Raw genomic sequence first — 21,884 nt, 5'->3', positions numbered from 1 at the left:
GCGTGAAATGTCCAGAACAGGCGAATCCAAGGAGACAGAAAGTAGATTGGTGGTTGCCAGAGGCTGAGGGGAGGGAACGCCGGGAGTGACTGCTGACAATATGGGGCTTCCTTGGAGAGGTCATGTTCCAGAAACAGTTGTGGAGATGGTTGCCCTCTCGGCAGATATACTGAAGAACTGTTGAATTGTACGACTTTTAAATGGGTGAATTGTACGGTATATGAATTACATCTCAATAAAACGGTTGCCTACAAAATAAAAAGGAAGAGGGAAAATATAAACCGTGAAATCAGAGAGTCCCCGACCTGGAAGAAATCTGCAAGCCTCTCTTGCACCAGCGTGAGAGGATAGAATTGCGAGGTGTTTGGCATTTGGGATGGTTTTCTTTGCCTCTTACGTCGGTTGGCTGTGATCTGTGTTGTAGCCGCTGCCTCCTTGCAAAGGGGCTCAGCGAGCAGTTGCCTTTGAAATACCGTCTTATCTCTACCTAGAGATTTCGATCACCTAATGCCTCCGATGTAGTGCGAGGTGTCGAATTTTGTGGAGGCTCTTTGTTGCCTCCCAGAGAAGGCTCTCACTGGTTTGGTGCGGCAGAGCGGCGGGGTCCCACGTTTCATGAGGTCCCTGGCCCCCTCTCCCTGTGCAGAGCCTCAGTTCACGGCACCCAGCCGTTAAGGAGGATTTTCCAAGTTGTAGCACATTCTTCTGGAAGTATTCTGTGCCCTTTTCTTCCCTTCCTTCTAGTAATCAGACACACTTCTATTCAGCCAGCTTCACTCCCTCCCTGGCTGTCAAGTGCATGAATCTGGACAAGCCACATTCGCGGGGGGGCTTTCCTGGGGGTCTGAAAGCCAAGGGTAAATCCCGGAATCAGAAGCACTCCGCTGGAAGTTAAGCGCTGCCCACGGTGTTGGTTCCCCGCACAGCCACACATAACCTGCCTCATGCTGGGGATTGGAGCTCATCCCTCTGCTGACGTTCTGAAATCAGGTGCCCTCTCTTTCCCACACCCAGCACCAGGTGTTCTGTAGATGTTTCTAGAACTCAGTTCTCCAGCCTACCATGACTTCTGTGTCCTCACCATGCGTTTCCCTCTTGGCTGTTGGAATCTGGCAGGTCTTGCCACGTTCTTACCAAAATTACAGCACCGAGGTCTGGGTATCATCCTGTGTCCAAAGACAGAGGACTCTCCCTGACCCTCACCACACGTCAGCCCTTCAGTGTTGGTCTCACACTCTTGACTTCTTGACTGTCCTGAGTCAGAATATTCCCCCTTCACGTCACTCCATCCCACTTCTTGTCTTGTCATTGCGGCCATCCTTTCTTCGTCTCCTTCCCACCCTCACCTCTCACACGTGTACTCCCTCGGCCACCTGCCTCCACCTGTTCACCAGATATGGATCTGTCCCGGCCAACCTCTGCCCGGAAGAACTGTTTTATCCCTGTGAAGCAGAGGAGGAAACTGAGTCTCAGTCACTAGGATTTGAACCCACGCACCCAAATACAAAAATCCATGCTCAAACCATAAACATTTTCTGATCTCTCCTTAGAAATCTTTAGTATGTTTTACACTGAAATCTTCCCAAAGAAATGTGTATCTAATTCTATAATTGTTGCCAGTCGGAATATAGCAAACACACTTTTTTTTTAAGATTTTATTTATTTATTCGACAGAGATAGAGACAGCCAGCGAGAGAGGGAACACAAGCAGGGGGAGTGGGAGAGGAAGAAGCAGGCTCATAGTGGAGGAGCCTAATGTGGGGCTCGATCCCATAACGCCAGGATCACGCCCTGAGCCGAAGGCAGACGCTTCACCGCTGTGCCACCCAGGCGCCCCAGCAAACACACTTTTAAAGACATTTCCTTCAAATCTAACTTTCTTCCCCAAAAGGAGGGTTCCTCACTTCATTTTGCCTCTCAGCACAGAAAGGATTCGGAGTGACTAAAAAGACCAAGAATAATACCTTGAAGTGTTACGTAATGCAGGCCTGATGTTCTAAGGAGAACTTTTGTCAGAAAACTTGATAGAGAATTGTCTGGAACCAAGGACTAAAGTCGTGATTCTTTGAGTGTCTTATCCCTAATGAAAATACCTAATTATTTTATTTCTGTTCCCACACAAATAAGTTTCTCTAGCGAGTCTCTTAGGCATTCTCCCAGTGCACAATTTTCTCAGAGGATGAAGATTTTACAGAGAGATTTTTAGGCATAAGAGTGGGAGTATTGTGAAGGGGAAATCAAAAGCTAAAAAATTAAGTTTGTAGAAGAAAAATACTTGAGGAAAAGTATGTTCTCGTCACTATAAGGTTGATTTATTTAATTCTCTGTTATGGTTCATGGATCTGAGTAACTAAAACTTTATACTTACCACAGTTGATTTGTGACATTAAAACTTGGAAATAAAAGATAGACTCTCTAGACAAATCTTAGTATAGCTTTTTGAGGGGGGGGAAGTGTTTAAAAGCAGCAAAAGCCATGAAAGCTGGTCACTGTGACAGTGAAGTCCCTTTGGCTCAGAGCCCTATACTTGGAACCACAGAGAATTCTGATTCTGCCCCAGGCCTTATGGGTCATGCTCTGGGAAGAGAGAGAGGGAGAGGCCAGAGCTATGCAGGTGACTGTTTCTGTCCACAGCTGCACTTTAAAGCTTCTGGAACTAACAGTTGAAATTAACAAGGTTGCAGGTGCAAGCTCAAATACAGACACCAATCGTATTTCTATGTACTAGCGAGGACAAAAATCCAAAAGTGAAACTTTAAAAACCTGTACACTTAAAATAACATCCAAGAAGTCTACAGAGGAAAAAATTTAACAAATGATATGAAAGATCTATACACAGGAAACTACAAAGTATTATTGAGAGGATTTAAATAAGACATAAATAAATAAATACATCACGTTCATGGCTTAGAACCCTCATTACGGTTAAGGTGGCACTTCTCCCTTCAGTGAACTATAGAGTCAATGCAATCTCAAATCAACAGGCTTTCTCATACGAATGGACAAGCTAGTTCTAAAATGTATGTGGAAATTCAAAAGACCTAGTACAGCCAAAATGATGTGGAAAAGGAGGAGCAAAGTGGAAGACTTAACACTACGAATTTTAAGACTTAAGATGAGGCCACAGAAATCAAGACAGTGTGTTGTTGGCATAAGAAGAGACATGTCGGTGAAACAGAACTCAGTGTCCAGAAATAGACCCACATGTAGAGGGTCCATTTCAACAAAGGTACCAAGGTAATTCAGTGGGGAAGGGTAGTCTTTGCAATAAATACATTGGGGAAGCTGGTTACCTGTACGGAAAAAAGTGAAACTGGACCTTGTCCTCATACCATACTCAAACATGAACTCAAAGGAATCATAGACCTAAAGGTAAGAGCTATAAATGTAAAACTTTCAGAAGAAAACTTGGGGGAAATATTTTTTTTAACTTTGGGTTAGGCAAAGATTTCTTAGAACACAAAAAAAAGCATAAATGTTAAAAGGATAAAATTGATTAATTGGACATCAGCAAAATTTAAAACTTTGGGGGCACCTGGGTGGCGCAGTCGTTAAGCATCTGCCTTCGGCTCAGGGCGTGATCCCGGCATTATGGGATCAAGCCCCACATCAGGCTCCTCCGCTATGAGCCTGCTCCTTCCTCTCCCACTCCGCCTGCTTGTATTCCCTCTCTCGATGGCTGTCTCTGTCAAATAAATTTTAAAAAATTAAAAAATAAAAAAAATTTTAAACTTTGCTCATCGAAAGATGCTCAAGAAAATTAAAATGCAAGCTGCAGTTTGCGAGGAAATATTTGCAAAACCTGTAGCTGACAAAGGACTTACATCCAGACAATTTTTTTCAAACGTCTTATTCTTGTGAAAGAGGTAAAGCTCAACTGTAAGAAGACGTACAACCCAATTTTTAAAAAAATGGGCAAAATATTTGAGCAGACACTTAAAAAGAAGATATCACATGAAAAGGTGTTCAAACTCATTGGTCATTAGGGAAATGCAAACTGAAACCCCAATTAGATGCCACTACATACCCACCAGAGTAATTCACATTAAAAAGACTGACAAAGCGAGGTATTAAAGAGGATGTGGTGTAACTGGGACCCCGAGACACTGATCTCTTGACAATGTATAATGTAATAGCCACTTTGGAAAAGAGTGCAACAGGTTTTTTTAAAGTTAAACACCTACCATATAATCCAGCAATTCCTCTCCTGGGTGGAATCAGCCCAGTGTGGTACACAGATATTCCAAACAGCCCTCTTCATGGCAGTCAAGAACTGGAAATAACTCAAAACATGGCACATTCATACAACAGAGTAGAACTCAGCAAACTGCATTAACGTACATAGCAAAATGGGTGAATCTCAAAAATTCCATGCTAAGTCAAAGAAGACAGACACAAAAGACAAGGTGATTTCATTTATATGAAATTTCTTGGAAAAGGCAAAACTGTGGGGACAGACATTCGATTCACTGCGTCTGAGACCAGGGATGGGGGCCAGGCTTGGCTCCAAAGAGTAAGGAGATGATGGAGGTGTTCTAAAACTTGCTTGTGTCGGTGGTGGCATGACTGTATAAATAAAAGGGTGAATCTTATGGTATATATAGCATACCTCAAAAGATGTTAAAAATGATTCTAAGAATAGTTAAAGTAGGCTGTCCTAAAGGGAAAAAAATAGACGAGTGTGGGGTATATTGCAAACTTGCCTTTGTCCTCCCTGGTCTCCAGGCTCAGAGAGCAGCCATTCAGCAGAGAGGAGGAAGGTAGCTGGCCTCAGAGCATGCTTTTGAAGCTAGGTTTGGCCACTTCCTTCCAAGAGAGCTTGAGCAAGTATAAAGTATCCTTAATCATACGTCTTTTGCCATCAGTCAAATGGGAATCGAATCGCCTACAAGGCAGGGTTGTCTCAGATGAGACCTTGTATATATGGCACTTAGCACATTGTCTGGAACACACGAGGCGCTCAGTAAGTGTTAGGCATGACCTCTTTTTATATGTGGTTACTTGTGAAGATTGTTGCCTAGGGTTGTCAGAGGAAAGACATGGGCGAGGAGACTGCTAAGGATCTTAATCTTTGGGTTTTTTTTTAAAACATAGTTTCCGAAAGTTGTTTCTAAATAGAATTTGAGACATACTGTATTAAATTAGATTTGAGGATGGACAGAGATTGTGACTAACAAAACCACAGTGTCAGCAGGCATGACAGATCCCACACAGAGACTGGATATTCAGCAGACATTTGAAAACACAGATGACGAAAACCTGTTTGATCATTCTGTTATCCGAGGGATAAACTTGAGTGCGCGTATTTTAGATGAATCAGACCTAAAATTGAGCTTTAGAAAATTCCATGTAAATAAGTGGGTTCTGACCTGAAACTGCCTGTTTCCAAGGTCCGTTTGATTGTGGTGGCGGATGTTATCCACTACGTTCCCATAAAAAGTTCGGTCAAGGGGCGCCTGGGTGGCGCAGTCGTTAAAGCGTCTGCCTTCGGCTCAGGGCGTGATCCTGGCGATCTGGGATCGAGTCCCACATCAGGCTCTTCCGCTGTGAGCCTGCTTCTTCCTCTCCCACTCCCCCTGCTGTGTTCCCTCTCTCGCTGGCTGTCTCTCTGTCACATAAATAAATAAAAATCTTTAAAAAAAAAAAAAGTTCGGTCAAACGTTTATTTATGCTTCAGCTTGTTCCAGAAAGGATTTAGTGCTGGTCACAAAGTTATAATACAAGGTCATAAAATAACTGAAAATGCAGGAGAATGGAATTAAGAACAGGAGGCACGTTACGTGGAAGCAGAAGTGAAGTTAGCATCCAGGGGGTAAAGCCAAGCCCTACACACACACGAGGACTGACCCCAAAACGGGACCTCTAGGCTTTCCTGCGGTCAATTCAGTGACGTAAATAAAAACAAAAACACAGGTCTCTGAAGATTAAAAAATAATAAAAAAATATAAAAAGCGCTTTCTTGGGGCGCCTGGGTGGCTCAGTCGTTAAGCGTCTGCTTTCGGCTCAGGGCGTGATCCCGGCGTTATGGGATCGAGCCCCACATCAGGCTCCTCCGCTATGAGCCTGCTTCTTCCTCTCCCACTCCCCCTGCTTGTGTTCCCTCTCTCGCTGGCTGTCTCTCTCTCTGTCAAATGAATAAATAAAATCTTTAAAAAAAAAAAGCGCTTTCTTCAGAAATGAAAAAAAAAAAAAAAAGTATTCCTGATACTAAAATTCGAGATATTTTCCATAAGTCACCTTAGAAGGAATATCGGGTGTTGAGCATGAGGAAGAATGTTTTTACCCTCAACCTAGTGACAATTTCCACCCTCACCGCATGTGAAAGCAGTTCTTCCCAAGACCTGCGTGCGTGGCCAGAGCGTCGGCTCCAAACCACCGCACAACACTCCCTTCCAGAGACAAGAAATACACTTTGGGTTCTTATTTCAAAAATGAAAAATAGATCTCGGGTGTTAGTGTAACCAAAAAGTTGTATCAGCAGGGATATCATGCAAGAATTTGTATTCTTAATATTTCCTCTTGTCTTATGATTTCCATTTGAGAGCGGTTGTGAAGAATTTAAAAGGAAAAGAAAACACTTGTGACTCCTCTGAAAATCTTAGGTTAGCTTTGTACTTCATGTGGAAAAGGGAGACGTAGACCGCAGTACCAGGAAAATGCTGTAACACGAAACGGAGGAGTTAGATATTTGCATTTTTTTTAATTTAAATTTTGATTGAAAAATCAGGATGATGCTATGAAAATGTTAAAGCCCTGCCTTTGTAAAAGTAAGTTTAATTTTGGTATCTTTATCATTTTTACTTTCTGTAACACAACGCAAACTCCCTTGGTTTTTTCATTTTTTTTTAAATTTGAGTAGAGCTGAGACACACTGTGAAATTAGTTTCAGCTGTACCATGCAGTGACTTGGTAAGCTTATAAGTTATGCTATGTCAAAGCCCTTTAAATAAAAATAACAAACGTTTGGGGCACCTGGGTGGCTCAGTCGGTTAAGCACCTGCCTTTGGCTCAGGTCCTGATCCCAGGGTCCTGGGATCAAGCCCCACATCAGGCTCCCTACTCAGCGGGTAGCCTGCTTCTCTCTCGCCCCCTGCTCATACTCTCCCTCTAGTTATCTCTGTCTCAAATAAAAATAAATAAAAATCTTTAAAAAAAAAAATAACAGGGGCGCCTGGGTGGCGCAGTCGTTAAGCGTCTGCCTTCGGCTCAGGGCATGATCCCGGCGTTCTGGGATCGAGCCCCACATCAGGCTCCTCCGCTGGGCGCCTGCTTCTTCCTCTCCCACTCCCCCTGCTTGTGTTCCCTCTCTCGCTGGCTGTCTCTATCTCTGTCAAATAAATAAATAAAATCTTTAAAAAAATAAATAAAAAAAAATAAAAATAACAAACGTTTGCATATTTCATCTGCTAAATACATGAAGATCGCAAGGCAATTCTCATTCAGTAATACAGAAAAAACTAAGAAATGTCAGTAATTTTCTTTTTATGCTCTCGATTTCTACATATTCTCAGTTTCAAAAGCAGGTTACATTTCTCTGTGAATCATCTTTTTTTTTTTCAGGCACACACACAACCCTGAAATTAGTTTTATTTAATAATATTCATCTCAGTTGCTAATGGAGGCATACCGAAGTTACTCCTCATATTTATTTCCCAGTTGGTTTCGCAAATGCATGAGAACTCTAGCCTGGCTGCTAGAGAGGCTGCATTGGCTGACTGAATATTTAATGGTTTTACAGAATCATTTCTCTATCTGTTGTTATATTTTGAGTTGAGATAGTGGTATCGTGGCTGTGATTTTTAAAAGCCTTTATCTTTTAGAAATAATGTTGAAATAAAATGATAGGACATAAGAGATTCGCTTCAAAATAGTCCATGTGGGAAAAGGCATGAGTTATTTTAAAAAGTGAGAGAGAGAATTGGCCATGTGTTGGTAAACACAGAGGCTGAGTCATGAGTGGCCTGGGGAATTCTCTCTATTTTTGTAGGTTTGACATTTTTCCCTAATCAAAGCCTGAAGCAACGGCAGTAGTAGCTCTGCAATTTTCCACGAGGTTTTTAGAACCCCTCGAAAAGTAAACATGGAGAATCCTGGAGACCTGGCTAAACTCTAGGCCGGTGTCTCTGTTCACCAACCACAAAGGCGAAGCAGAGATCGTTGTTGCGTTTGCGTTCCTCCGGGGTTGTCCAAGCATCTGCTTTAAAACCACAGTGCCCACGACTGCTGTTTCACTACCGCTGTCCACACGGACCCCAGAAACCGTGCATTTGGGTTCTTGATTCAAGCACTCCTCCAGAATGCTGTGTCAGAGGCTTCAGCTCAGACCGCTGAAGAAAAAAATGTTCCTGACACCTGATCAAGACAGTAAGGAACTTGATTCAAGAAACTAGTATACTGGGGTTTGCAGGAGGGGAGAGAGATAGGGCTCGATTCCAAATATCACCATGACACAGAGGTTATCACTGTCTCTCAAGAACATCCTGACAATAGAAAATAGAATATTTCTCATCTGGGGTGTGTGTGTGTGTGTGTGTGTGTGTGTGTGTGTGTGTGTGTTCATATGGCTCTTAGAAGAAAAACAAATTTGTAAGGAAGCCTATAAAAACTCCCTCCCTGGAATGACGAGAGCAGCAGTGGAAGATTCCAGAAGGAGCCATAAATTGAGGGAGACAAAAACTGGGAGGTTCAGCTCCCTCCTTCATGGGGAGAGTTCCCCTTCGTTGTCAGCTGTGGGTGGTTTGGGTTTGTTGATGACAGTGAGCGGCCGGTCAGACGATAGGTGAAGAGATGCGGCAGACCTTTAAAGACTGTCCCTGATACTGGGATGTCAGACCCCGTGGCCCCTCACCGCTCCTGCCCCTTCTAAGGTTTTGTACCTAATTGTGTACTCGTGGTTTTATTTTTCTTTTTTCAAAGAGGGCCCCCCACCCAGTCCTCAGGTCCACCCTTGTATGGAATTCTGAATCTTCAAGAAAGGAACCAGCCCTTTATTTTTTTTTCTCCAAAAAAACCGATGGACACGAGGCGTCAGAAGCCCCAGGCCCTTCGGTGCAGATCAGAGATGGGAATGGGTGCTTCCCGAGGCTGCCGTGAGGGCAGGTGACGGACGTGGGAAGGGATATAAATATTCTAATGAACGGGTTTGTGAAAATTTACGTAACTTCTTTTATATTTAGCAGCTGATGTGTTGTCATTTGCTTCCATAGCGATGTTAATTTAATTTGGGTAATTTTGGAAATAGGAGTTCATAAAGCCACCTCTTACTTTAAGAGAAGGAGAGTTCTTGGTTGGAAGGGCGCTCCTCGCCGTGATGGATGAAATTGAGCTCTGCGCCCACATGGGCTTGAGGGAACCAAAAATCACAGTTCACATGTAACCCGTAGTTTTAAAAATACCAAAAAACAGTGAATTAGAATCCCCAAAGACTGACATTTTCGAGGTTTCCTTCTGATGTACCTAAGGCTTCTGGGCCGAATTGAACCCGTCTGCTCCGTCATGGCTGTTCATAATCACGGCTCGCGGGAATGTTAAAAGACAACAGCAAAAACAGAACGTACCGTTGCAATAGGCATGCTTTTCACTGCTGAACTGACAGTACCACCAGGCAGGTGACTGAGAATGAAGAACTTTAAAATTATTGTTAAAAGAGCTGTTGTAGGTATTGTTGATGAATGCCACAAAATTACTTTTGACACGTAATTTTCATTTGGGGGAACTTTCTGGAAGGACAGGCATGTTTGACAAGTTGACTCGAGCGACAGTAACACAGGTGCATCCATTCTCCTCGTGCCGATCTCATGTCCTGTGCGTTTTACGGTGTGTGAAGTCGGGTCCTACAAGGAAGACAATTCGTGTGCTACCTGCGAAAATCTTTTTGGCTGTTTCTTTTTCCTTTTAACTTTTTTAAAGATTCTAACACCTGTGCTTTCTTATTTCGAACTTTCTCGAATGTTAGGAATTCTTCGATCACGTGAAGAAACTCTGGGATGACGAAGGCGTGAAGGCGTGCTTTGAGAGGTCCAACGAGTACCAGCTGATTGACTGCGCACAATAGTAAGTAAGCTTCTGGGCACAGCCTGGCCTCTCTGAAGCTACCCTTACACCCTTGGTTATGCTGCCCCCCACCCCCAGGGTCCCTGAACTCTCTTGAGTGCAAGGAACAAAGCATTAGCATCTTCCTACAGGAGTCAGCTTTGAAAAGGGCACAGGTTCGGTAGATGGAAAACTGAAACGCCATTGGGAATCAGTGTTTCAAGGAAGAACCAGAAACAGGTGTATTCATTTTGCTCAGACCCTTGTTTTCAGTTCTGTTCATCTTTTTGCTTTCTATAAAATTACAGGCATAGCTATAAATTAGAACGTACTTAGGTATTTGTTATTTTATTTTCACTTGGAACAGGGCCCCCAGATTAAGTTTTAAAATAATATCCACATCTGTAACCGAGCCCAAGCTCTTACTTAAAGTAAGAAGGGGTCATCCTATACATGTTAGAAGTAGACTAGAACATTGAAAGTGTACGGTAATTAGAATAAGTAAAGCCTTGATGAAAAAACGTAACGAGGAGACATATGAAATAAGGAAAGTTCTCTGGTGCCTCGACTGGCTCATTGTTTTTCCCTGAAATGCTCATGTTCCCATCTTCTTTTGCTATTTTAGATTCCTTCTATAGCCATTAGACAATAGTGGGCCCAAGAAAAATGTTAATCAAGAACTTCTAGATATGTTTGCTATTTTGATAACAAACACTGCTGACGTTGTTTTATATAACTCTGAGGACAGCAAGAAATGAGCACTTTAACATTTTAAGTCTGTAAACTCCAACAATTCATACCCGTGGAAAGGATTCCGTAAGCATGCAATCTGGGAATTCACAGTGGTTGGAACCCACTGGCGGAGCTACGCTGTGAATACCGATTTCAAGGAGAGGGTAGCTGCGCGGCCGCCCCCGCCCCTCCTCATCCAGAGGGACTCAGGCACCATCACCTCCAGAGAAGCCAATGACAAGGGCCCGAGGACCGGGTGCTGGCCGTGTCCTAGGCAGTGACAAGAAGCCAGTCTGGGGACAGATGGGTAAGGGAAGAGTGGCCAGAAACACATGAGAGAGGTCAGTGAGGCCAGAGACCTCCCGGGTGCCAAAAGTCCTGCCAAGGACCTTGGATTTCTTCTAAATGCAGTGAGTGGCCATCCGCTCCATTGGATATTAGGGGTCACTCTGGCTGCTGTGTGGAGAATTAGAAGAAGGGAACAAGGACCCGAGTGGGATGGCTCGGTGGCAGCCATGGAGGTGAGCCCTGGGACCCAAAGGGACAGAAGGAGGTGGTGAATCAGAATGCCGGGGGCCGAGGAAAGTGGGGATCAAGGAGGACAGCAGGGAAGGTCACGGTGCCATTTATTGAGAGGGAGGAACCTGGGAGATGTTGTGTATGGGGGGACAGGACAATTCCAAGCTCTGATTTGGAGAAGTTAGGGTGGGGATATCTGAGGGGATTCCCAAGGGGAGAGATGAAGCAGACGGCTGGTTGTAGGACCCTGGAGCTCAGACTGGAGACTGCCAGAATATACAGAGCTCTGACAGGGCCCTGGACAAGGACGTTCAAACCCCAGAGGTTGGTTTCAGGTGGAGGAGCCTAAAACCACGTCTGAGTAGGCGGAGAGGAAGGGGGAGGATCTCAGGGTTGAGATGGGGGAGGATTGATGATGTTAAGAAGATTCACTTAACCTCGTTCTTATGATGACCAGGAACTGGCTTACCCCCCCCCCCGCCCCACCCGTCCATGAGCATTTGGGCCGCAAGCATTCGGTGAGCGGCAGGTGTGTCTAGCAAGCGGTCTTGGTGTGGCAGGGGTAGGGAAACGGCCATACACAGCACCCCCCTGCTGTATGCACACTGAAGTGAGCCCCAAATGCATTAATGGCCCTCCACGGCATAGGCAGAAGAAGCTATTTACTGATGAAAAATTTGTGTGAACTAGAAACCTATTTAAAATTTCTCGTCTCCTGCCATGTTTAATCGTTCCTTCAAGGCTTACCTTAAGTCAACATTCCCTTTTTTAAATTGGCATGCCCTTTAGTTGATGTTTGTGGATACACTGCTGTGCTTACTCTCGTGTCATTTGGTGTGTACATTTGCTTCCACGAGAGCCAGGCTGGTTTAGATTTGGGTGTGGAGGGGGGCAAGCTTCCCAGTGGAGCTCAGACGCCCCCTGGGAGGGTCTCGGGAGGCCCATCAGCTCCTGGAGGGCCCTTATCTTTCCTTCGGACTCTCACTAGGTCTTTCTCCAGCATGTTATCTCAGTTGTTTAAAAGCCACAGCGGTGTCGTAGAGACGGGAAGGATATCCTAAGTTAATGCTAGCAATGGGAATTTCAAGCACAGCTCATAATAATATTAAATCCACTCACACTGGCATTTTACGTTGATGGGAGTGTGTGCTTTATTGTCCTTTTCCAGTATTTCTTGAGCACCACAGTGCAGTATCAAATTAGGAATTTCTCTTTCTTAAAAAAAAAGAAACAATTTATTCTCACACCGCTCCAGCGATAGAATGAATGGCTTAATTTAACATAGACTATGCAAATATAATTTTTTTAAAAGGAAGAAGAGGTATGAGCCTTGACAACAGGCAGTTAGGATTCAGATCTCAGCTCTGCTACCGACAGTCGTGTGAGAGTCTGGGCCAACTCATGGGGACAATTCTCCCACGGCTCTCGTAGAATTAAATACGTCTATCTCCAAAGTCCTCAACGTAGTGCCCGTGAGCCCTAGATCAGCTCTTGCTGTCACCAGTTGGAATCTGAGGACCAGAGAGGTCAACCACTGCGCACACGACCATAGCTTCTCAGCAATCGGTGGTGCAGAGCCAAGGTCTGGCACCCCTTGGGGTCCGTCCTTCTAGATTACCAAGGGCAGGGGGCACACACTGCCTCGCACTGAGGTCAGAATTCCCTCCCAGACTCTCAAGAACGAGGCACAAAAGCAGCTGTGCTTTCTTAATTCTGGGCCTAAAGCAATTCCCCACCTAGACCTCGCGATCTAATTTAATCCTGACTGCTGCCACATTGCTTTCTTTATCCACTTTATTTTTTTTTTTAAAGATTTTACTTATTTATTTGACAGAGATAGAAACAGCCAGCGAGAGAGGGAACACAAGCAGGGGGAGTGGGAGAGGAAGAAGCAGGCTCATAGCAGAGGAGCCTGATGTGGGGCTCGATCCCAGAAAGCCGGGATCACGCCCTGAGCCGAAGGCAGACGCTTAACCGCTGTGCCACCCAGGCGCCCCTCTTTATCCACTTTAATACACGTGGGAATCGAGTTGGATCAATAACCTTTGTCTCTTAATAGCTATTGTTTTTATCTCTGAACTCAGATTTTGAGGTGGGGTGAGGGATTTAAAAAACAATATTGCAGTCACATTTGTTAGACCAACATAGGGCTACCAAATTTTATGTTGCCAAATTAGATGTTAAAGAACCACAAGCTGCCTCCACCAGTCATCAGCATCCCTCCAATAAAAGATAGGACATGTCAGCATTAAACCAGTGAAGGGACGTGACCTCCGAGGAAAACCCTGAGACCACAATACTCGGGCCATCTTGTCCAACCCGCTCGATTTTTATTTTTATTTTTTTTAAGATTTTATTTATTTATTTGACGGAGATAGAGACAGCCAGCGAGAGAGGGAACACAAGCAGGAGGAGTGGGAGAGGAAGAAGCAGGCTCATAGCGGAGGAGCCTGATGTGGGGCTCGATCCCACAACGCCGGGATCACGCCCTGAGCCGAAGGCAGACGCCCAACTGCTGTGCCAGCCAGGCGCCCCCCAACCCACTGGATTTTTAATTCCTCAGGGAATGTGTCTTATTCCTCCTTAAACGTCCAGGTGAATGTTCTCTCGTGAAGTCAGTGTTCAGTAGGTGTTATTTGAAATAAAAGAATTAGCAAAATAGGACCCCGTATTCACTGTGGTACTGATAGGAAAAGCTGGCCTGACCCTTTAAAAATTCACAGCCTACCCCAGATTCAGGCTCTGTGGCCTCCTTCTTCCCCCTTGCAGATCCCCCATGTTCTGACATGTTTTCTTTCTTCCTCTCATCAAAATTGCTCTGAGAAAAGATCTGACTTACATCTTGGCGTGAATGTAAGTCACTATGTTCCGTTGCTCAACAGGACTGCGTTTTGAACCGTAACGCTTATTACGAAGGGACTAATTCTAAGCTCCATTAAAGTAATTTCTTCCATGGCAGAAACCAGGAGAATATCTTGGGGAAGAGGAACTTCTCAGTGACGCTGAAATTCTATTAAGGCAGGGGGGCCAACGAAGAGCCTGGGAGCGTCTGGCCGTTCCTTAAAAGCTTCTGCACAGACGTTCCCGGCAGTTCCACTCCTGGATATTTACTCAAGAGAATTAAAAACACACACCCAGGGGCGCCTGGGTGGCTCAGGCAGTTAAGCCTCTGCCTTCGGCTCAGGTCATGGTCTCAGGATCTGGGAATCAGGCCCCCGCGTGGGGCTCCCTGCTCAGCGGGGAGCCTGCTTCTCCCTCTGCCTCTGCCGCTCCCCATGCTTGTGCTCTCTCTCTCTCTCTCTCTGTCAAATAAATAAATAAAATATAGGGGAAAAACCTACATCCACACAAAAACTCATACACAGATGTCCGTGGCAGCATTATTCACAAGAGCCAAAGAGTGCAAACCACCAAAATGTCCATCGAATGATGAATGGACACGCAAAACAGGAGCCTTCACACAATGTGGTATTATTTGGAATAAAAAGGAATGAAGCATTGATTCACGCTACCACATAAATGAACCTTGAAAACATTATATTAAGTGAAAGAATCCAGACACAAAAGGCCACATGTTATATGATTCAGTTTCTATGAAATGTCCGGGTTAGGCAAATCCGCAGAAACAGAAGATAGATCACTGACGGCCAGGGGCCTGGGGGCGGGGGAAATGGAGAGTGACTGCTAATGGGTATAGGATTTCTTTCGGGGACAATGGGAATATTCTGAATAGGATGGCATTGATAGTTGTACAACCTTGTGACTATACTAAAAACCACTGGAGTGTGTAATTCAAACTGGTGAATTTTATGTTATGTAAAACATATGTGATGTGAATTATATCTCAGTCTAAAAAAAAAAAAGGAAGATTATGGAGGAGGGAGGGATTCAGGGCAGGAAAAACGATGGGTCAAGATTGGCTGCGGGGGGACAGTGTCCTCGCTGAGCCGGGGGTCCTCTTGTCAACGACAGAGGAAAGCCTTTACCTGCGTTTACAAGGCCTGCTTTTTCTAAGGCCCCCATCAGTCACAAATGCATGCCTCTCCAATTCTGCAAACACATACAAGCAAACGGGAGCCCGTGAATTATAAAGCGCCTATGGTATACAAATGAAAAAAGCTATGGTGATCTTTATTATGCTATTTGGCATGCAAGGAGTGGAAACTTGTGCAGGCTATTTCAAGAAAAGGGGAATTTTTTCTGAGTGTCTCTGGGAAACCACTGTTGAGTCAAAGGCACTGTGGGGACCAGCTCTTCTGTTCCTGCCGTCTGGCCATTTCAACTTTGCTTTCCCTGTCTCTTCTTATCCCTGGATCCTGACGGCAGGTGCATGCTGTAATCTGCAGGCCAGATCCCAGAGCAAACAGAGAGATCAGTTTTGCTAAAGGCCAGGCGGCCTGCCTCTGGCCGTGGCCTCACCTGCTGTCCCTGGGGCCCACAGGTCCAGTCAGTGGCCACCCCCACATCCTTGAGCAGAGGGTGTGGTAAGGCGGGGCCGTCAGCCTTGACTAGAGGAGTATGGGAACAGTCATTATAACTGAGGATCAAGTATTGTACTTTGGGGGCAAATGAGTGTCTTTGAAGCACCGAGCCAGCTGTGCAAATCACCAGAGATTATATTTTATCCAGAAGTGCCCGGTTCCCACTGTGAAAATTAAAAGACAATCTCTACCACATTATCCCCCAAAATGCATTTCCTCTAAGTCCTAATAATAAGTGATTATGTAGCCATGGAAACAGCTATTTTGGGAGAAAGAAAATCAGAGAAAATTGAATCTTCAGAACAGGTTTATAAAATCAGCCTTTGCTTAATGTAACTTGAAACTCCACAGCTCACAGTGTCGATTCTTGGGCTTCATACCAATTGTTTACATGATAAGCGCTCCTAGGGGTGCACCTGTTTGACTAATTGGTTTCAGAATACTCTCAAAGAGAGAGAATATTCCAGAAAGAAGAGTCCTGAGAAAGGCACAATGATTTTCTTCTGCGTCCCTGTCTGCCTTTGGCCATCTGTCAGGAGTTTTGATGAGCACGTTTCCCGCATTTACTCTCCAGCGCCGTTTGGTTCCCATGGCTCCCAAGTCCCAGAATCTAAGCTTTCGGGACAATCAGGAAATTACTAGCAAAAATGAAGTTTCAAATTCAAAGTTGATTTTTTTTTCCAGGTCATTTTAAAATAAGAGAAACTATAATTTAAAATGTGTATGTTACTATATACTATTCAACTCATTAAACATACACTCGACCGCCTGGGGCACGTAAACATTCTCCTAACTCTCACTTTGACCTTCCTCTTGAGCCAGATCTGTTGTCGGAGTTATTTTCTTGATCTGCAGAATTGGAAATGCTGCTGTTTATAGGCTGTATAGTCCACTTTTTTTTTTTTTTTTTTTGAGGTATGAAGAATAAATTTAGTGGCAGGGCAAAGTAGGTAGACCAGATATCTCAGAATAAGTCGGTCAGCTCCTGCTTCTATCCATTTTTCCCATGCTCGTTTGGAACCCTTGCCCTGGGAAGGAATTTTGAAGGGGGCTTGTGTGACACACATGCCTCCGTGTAAGCAGGTAGCCTACCCCCTCCGCCTGTGTCTCCTTCGTGCTTCCCCCTGACCACACTCACAACACGTCTGACAGCGGATGTGGGAGGTGTTTTCCCACACCAGGCAGTTCACCACGACACCAGCTGGGTGTCCTCCATTCAGCTCGGTTCTGAGGCTGCCCACCTGCCACAGGTCAAGGGCTCGGTCCCACGAGCTTGCCCCTAGTCTCAAGCGATAGGCTGTCTACAGCTTCTGCCCTACAACTCACAGAACTCAGGGACACTGAGTTTACATTTGCTGGTCTATTCAAGGCGACAGTATAGGATACAGATGAGAAGGCTCGTGAAGAGTGTGCAGGGTGAGGTCAGGGAGGGTCTGGAGCCCTGGAGCGTCTGTCCCCGTGGAGCTGGGGTGTGTCATCCTCCCGGTGCTTGCCCACATTCACCAACCTGGAAGCTCTCCAAACCCCGTCCTTATGGAGGCTCCGTCATGTAGGCCCGATCTATCCTTAACTCCGGCCCTCTCCCCTTCCTGGAGGGCGGGATAGTGGGGAGCCGAAAGTTCCAAGCTTCTAATGATGGCTTGGTCCTTGCTGTGACCGGCCCCATCCAGGAGCCCACCCGGAGTCACCTCATTAAAACAAAAGATACTCCTGTCACACAGGAAGGTACAAGGGATTTAGGAGCTAGTGTCAGGAACGGGGGTCAAAGACGAAATATCAGAAGAGAAGATGCCTCTAGTGCTCTTCCCACTTAGGAATTTACAAAGCGGGGTGGGGGGGGCGCCTGGGTGGCTCAGTCATTAAGCGTCTGCCTTCGGCTTGGGTCATGATCTCAGGGTCCAGGGACTAAGCCCCAAGTCGGGCTCCCTGCTCTGCGGGGACCCTGTTTCTCCCTCTCCCTCTGCCTGCTGCTCTTGCTCTGCCTGCTTGCTCTCTCTCTCTCTGTGAAATAAATAAATAAAATCTTAAAAAAAAAAAAGGAATTTACAAGGGTTTCAGAAGCTCTGTGCCAGGAATCAGGATCAGAGACCAATAGGTATTTTTTTTCCCATTTTTCACCTGTGTAAACAAATTTTTTAAATCTTTCAGAAAACGACTCCGTTGGGTGGAGAATCCTGGTGGGTTCCCACACGTCGCCTCATTGAATCAGGCTTCCTATAAAGAGAGGATGCTGACATGGGGCTACAAGTCCTGTCCCTTCCAGCAACTCACACTAGTTTCTGGTGTTTCCCATCCCCTAGATATTGTTAGATTCATTTCGAGGGCTGTGAAAACCAAGCCCTTGAACTATATAGAGTAAATAATAATAATGTTGTTGCCGCCTTAGAGCTGTATTTTGCCAGTTGTTTCTTAGAAATAGAACCCTTGTCAAACAGTGTCCTGTGCGGGGTGCCAGGAGTGAGGAGGGGACAGCAGCAGTGAGGAGCCCAGCGCGTCACCCTTAGCCTCTCCCATGCTCCTTTTGGTGGCGCAGATGGTGACAAGGAACACTCCACAGGGCCCAATTTAAAGACGAAGGCCAGTGGGCATCTGGGTGGTCCAGACGAGACAGTTAAGAGTCTGCCTTCGGCTCAGGTCACGTCCCAGGGTCCGGGGAACAAGCCCTGCACCAGGCTCCCTGCTCGGTGGGGAGTCTGCTTCTCCCTCTACCCTTCCCCCTTGCTCGTGCTCTCTCTCTCTCTCAAATAAATAAATAAATAAATAAAATCTTTTTTTTAAATACATAAAATTTTTAAAAATTGTTTGAATAAAGACTAAGTCCAGTTTCCAAAGTTATAGCAGCAGGACCAAATGTAATTTGCATCAAACACCAAACCAAAGTCATATTTTATTGGAATAAATATATCAAACCAAAGTGGTATCTTATTAGACAGAAATTTATTTTAGATGTTCACATGGGTCACATTTACTTCATATAAGATCTATGTGGCCATTTGGACAAAAGCAGAATTGAAACCCAGTGCTCATAGATGACAGCTGGGTCTTTCACTAGAGCTCAAGGTCCAGTGTCTTCCTGCCGGGGAGAGGGTGTTTGGGAACACTCTGGGTTAGGTAGGTGAGTAACGGCCAATAGTAGCAAAAACGGGGTTGTTTGGTTTTTTTAATTTGCTTTGTAATCACAAGAAACATTTTAAGTTAAATGATGCCAAATGTGAAAGGAGAAGAGTAAGACATTCTCTTCCAAGCTGAGTTCCCAGCAGCCTCCTCACATTTCTAAACATAAAAGCCAAGTCTGATAGACACGTAAATGTTTTGGTCTTTTAACTTTTAAATGCACAAAGATAGTCTTTAAGACGGAATGCTATTCCATGCCACATTTTCACCTGCGGTGACGTGACAGTTGCTGTGACAAGAGCCTGGGCTCAGCACGGGGCGGGCCGTGATGCCACGGGCCGCCACAGAGTCCGAGTCCTGTGGGAACTTACCTTCGTGGCTATACTGCGGGTCAGGGGCCGCGCCGTCTGGACGATGGCCAGTGCACTCCCACAGCCTTCCTGCCAAACAGCAGCACAGCTGCAAGACGTGGAAAATACGTGAATAACAGCTTGCTAGGAGCTGGAGTGCCCAAGTGTTCACGTGTGTCAAAACTCAGCAAAGGTACACTCAAGAGCTGTGCTTCTTTGGACCTCAATTTTAACCCAACGGAAAAAAACCGTGAACAAATACTGATGTCTAGACAAAGATCTGTGTGCTGAAGTATTGAGGAAGAAGCGAATTGGTGTCTGCAATTTCTTTGAAATGCATCAAAAGTAAGGTAGACAGACAGATAGATATGTGATTTTTTTTAAGTATGGTAAAATCGTGTATGGCAAGACCTAGATGGTAGGTGTGCAAGCATCCACTATAAAATTATTTCAAGTTGTATGTTTGAAATGTGTCATAATAAAATGTAGGGGAGGGATAGACGTATGTACAGATGAGATCAGAAGTCTACAGAAAAATAAATTACATAGCAGCACAAGTTAACACATCAGTGGTACTCCACACATTATAATATGCCACATAAGACATTTCCCTGTAGGAGCGTTTTTATTACAATTCTCTGAGTGTTTGCTGAATTCTTTGAAACACTTCCAAGGACCCCAAGGACCTCAGATTGAAGAACCACTAAATACGAGTAAGAACAAAGTGTACGGGTTCAGAGAGACTTACAGGTGTGTCCCGGATTTCTAAGCTTCCAAGTGTAGCTGCAAGATAACTAGCTCAGAGTTGCAGAAATTCACCAGGCGGGCACTGTTCTATGCACATTGCACAAGGTAACAAATTCATCCTCACACCAACCCAAAGAGGAGGAAACAGAATGGCCTAAGATTACACAGGACTACATCACGCCATAATATGACTTGATTTATCCAGGATTTCAAATCTTTTTTTTTTTAAGATTTTATTTATTTGACAGAGAGAGACAGCCAGCGAAAGAGGGAACACAAGCAGGGGGAGTGGGAGAGGAAGAAGCAGGCTCATAGCGGAGGAGCCTGATGTGGGGCTCGATCCCATAACGCCGGGACCACACCCTGAGCCGAAGGCAGATGCTTAACAACTGAGCCACCCAGGCACCCCCGGGATTTCAAACCTTAAGCCTAAAGGTGTGAGAGACTATGTTAGGTTAAAACCTCAACATTAAGTGAGCTTCAAATGTGTGTCAGGCGCCACGAGATGCTAGATTGTAAAGATGATAAGCCCTGGCCCTAAGCTCATAAATAAGTGGATTTTCACAAGGGCACCCATTTCCTCAGCTTCTGAAGCCACTCTCATCTACCTTCCATTTCCATCCAATTCATATCATGAGCATAGTTTGCAGATGAAAGCCAGGTTTTTTTATAGAGGTCCTCATGGTTCAAGGAAGTGAAAAGACAACTCAGAGAAGGGGGAATATATGTATACATCGTGTATCTTTTAAGGGACTTGTATCCAGAATATATAAATAACTCCTACAGCTCAGTAATAAAAGGTTAAATAATTTTAATATTCATGCTTTCATCAATTTTAGAACAAGCAAAGGATCAGAATAGACATTTCCCCAATAAGATATGTAAATGACCAGTAAGCTCATGAGAAGATGTTCAACAGCATTAGCCATTGGGAAATGCACATCAAAACCATAATGAGATACCACTTCACAGCAACTAGGATGGCTGTAATTGCAAAGTCAACCAAAAACAAATGTGGGCAAGAATGTGGAGAGATTGGAACCCTCAGCTATTGCTGGTGGGAATATGAAATGGTACAGCTGCTTCAGAAGACAGTCTGGCAGAGCCACAAAGAGTTAATCACGGTGCTCCCACGTGACCAGCATTTGCACTCCCAGATACATATTCAAGAGAATTGAAAACATACATCCAGGGGCGCCTGGGTAGCACAGTCGTTAAGCGTCTGCCTTCGGCTCAGGGCGTGATCCCGGCGTTCTGGGATCGAGCCCCACATCATGCTCTTCCACTATGAGCCTGCTTCTTCCTCTCCCACTCCCCCTGCTTGTGTTCCCTCTCTCGCTGGCTGTCTCTCTGTCAAATAAATAAATACAATCTTAAAAAAAAAAATACATCCATACAAAAACTTCAAGATGAACATTCACAGCATTATTCATAAGAGCCGACAACCCAAATGCCCATCAGTTGATGAATGGATATGCGAAGTGTGGTCTGCCTATACGCTGAATTGTTATCTAGCTACGAAAAGGGATGAAACCCAAACAGGGAAGAACCTTGGAAACATTATGCTCAGTGAAAGAAGGCAGACACAGCAGGCCACGTGTTGTATGATTCCGTTGCTATGAAATGCCCCGGCCAGACATATAGAGCCAGAAAGTAGATTAGGGTTGCATAGGGCTGATGGAGGGTGAGGGGGGCGGTTGAGGAGTGACTGCCTGACGGGTATCAGGTTTCCTTTCAGAGCGATGAAAACGTCCTGAAAGTGATCATAGAGATGGCTGCGCCACTGTGAACAAGCAAAACACTGCTGAGTCGTGCACTTCAAATGCACTTTAACTTGAGATCCCCTGTTGCAACTAGCTTGTTAGATGTGAACTTGGACGCCCCAGTAAAATTAATTTGGAGACTGCCG

General features: G+C 44.9%; 1 protein-coding gene across 2 annotated transcripts in view; it reads left to right on the top strand.

The window, feature by feature from the left end:
* The window catches only part of GNAL (G protein subunit alpha L), a 143,146-nt gene that overhangs the window by 87,779 nt on the left and 33,483 nt on the right, over nucleotides 1–21,884 (top strand). For both annotated transcript variants that reach the window (XM_057305888.1, XM_057305889.1), the window contains exon 5: nucleotides 9,956–10,053. In XM_057305888.1, the coding sequence (XP_057161871.1) occupies nucleotides 9,956–10,053 (98 nt within the window). The remainder of the gene's footprint in view (nucleotides 1–9,955; nucleotides 10,054–21,884) is intronic.

Source organism: Ursus arctos, unplaced genomic scaffold (genome assembly GCF_023065955.2).
Source record: "Ursus arctos isolate Adak ecotype North America unplaced genomic scaffold, UrsArc2.0 scaffold_34, whole genome shotgun sequence".
NCBI lineage: Eukaryota > Metazoa > Chordata > Mammalia > Carnivora > Ursidae > Ursus > Ursus arctos.
Note: the sequence above shows the minus strand (reverse complement) of the source record. Positions and strands in the feature narration are given on the sequence as shown.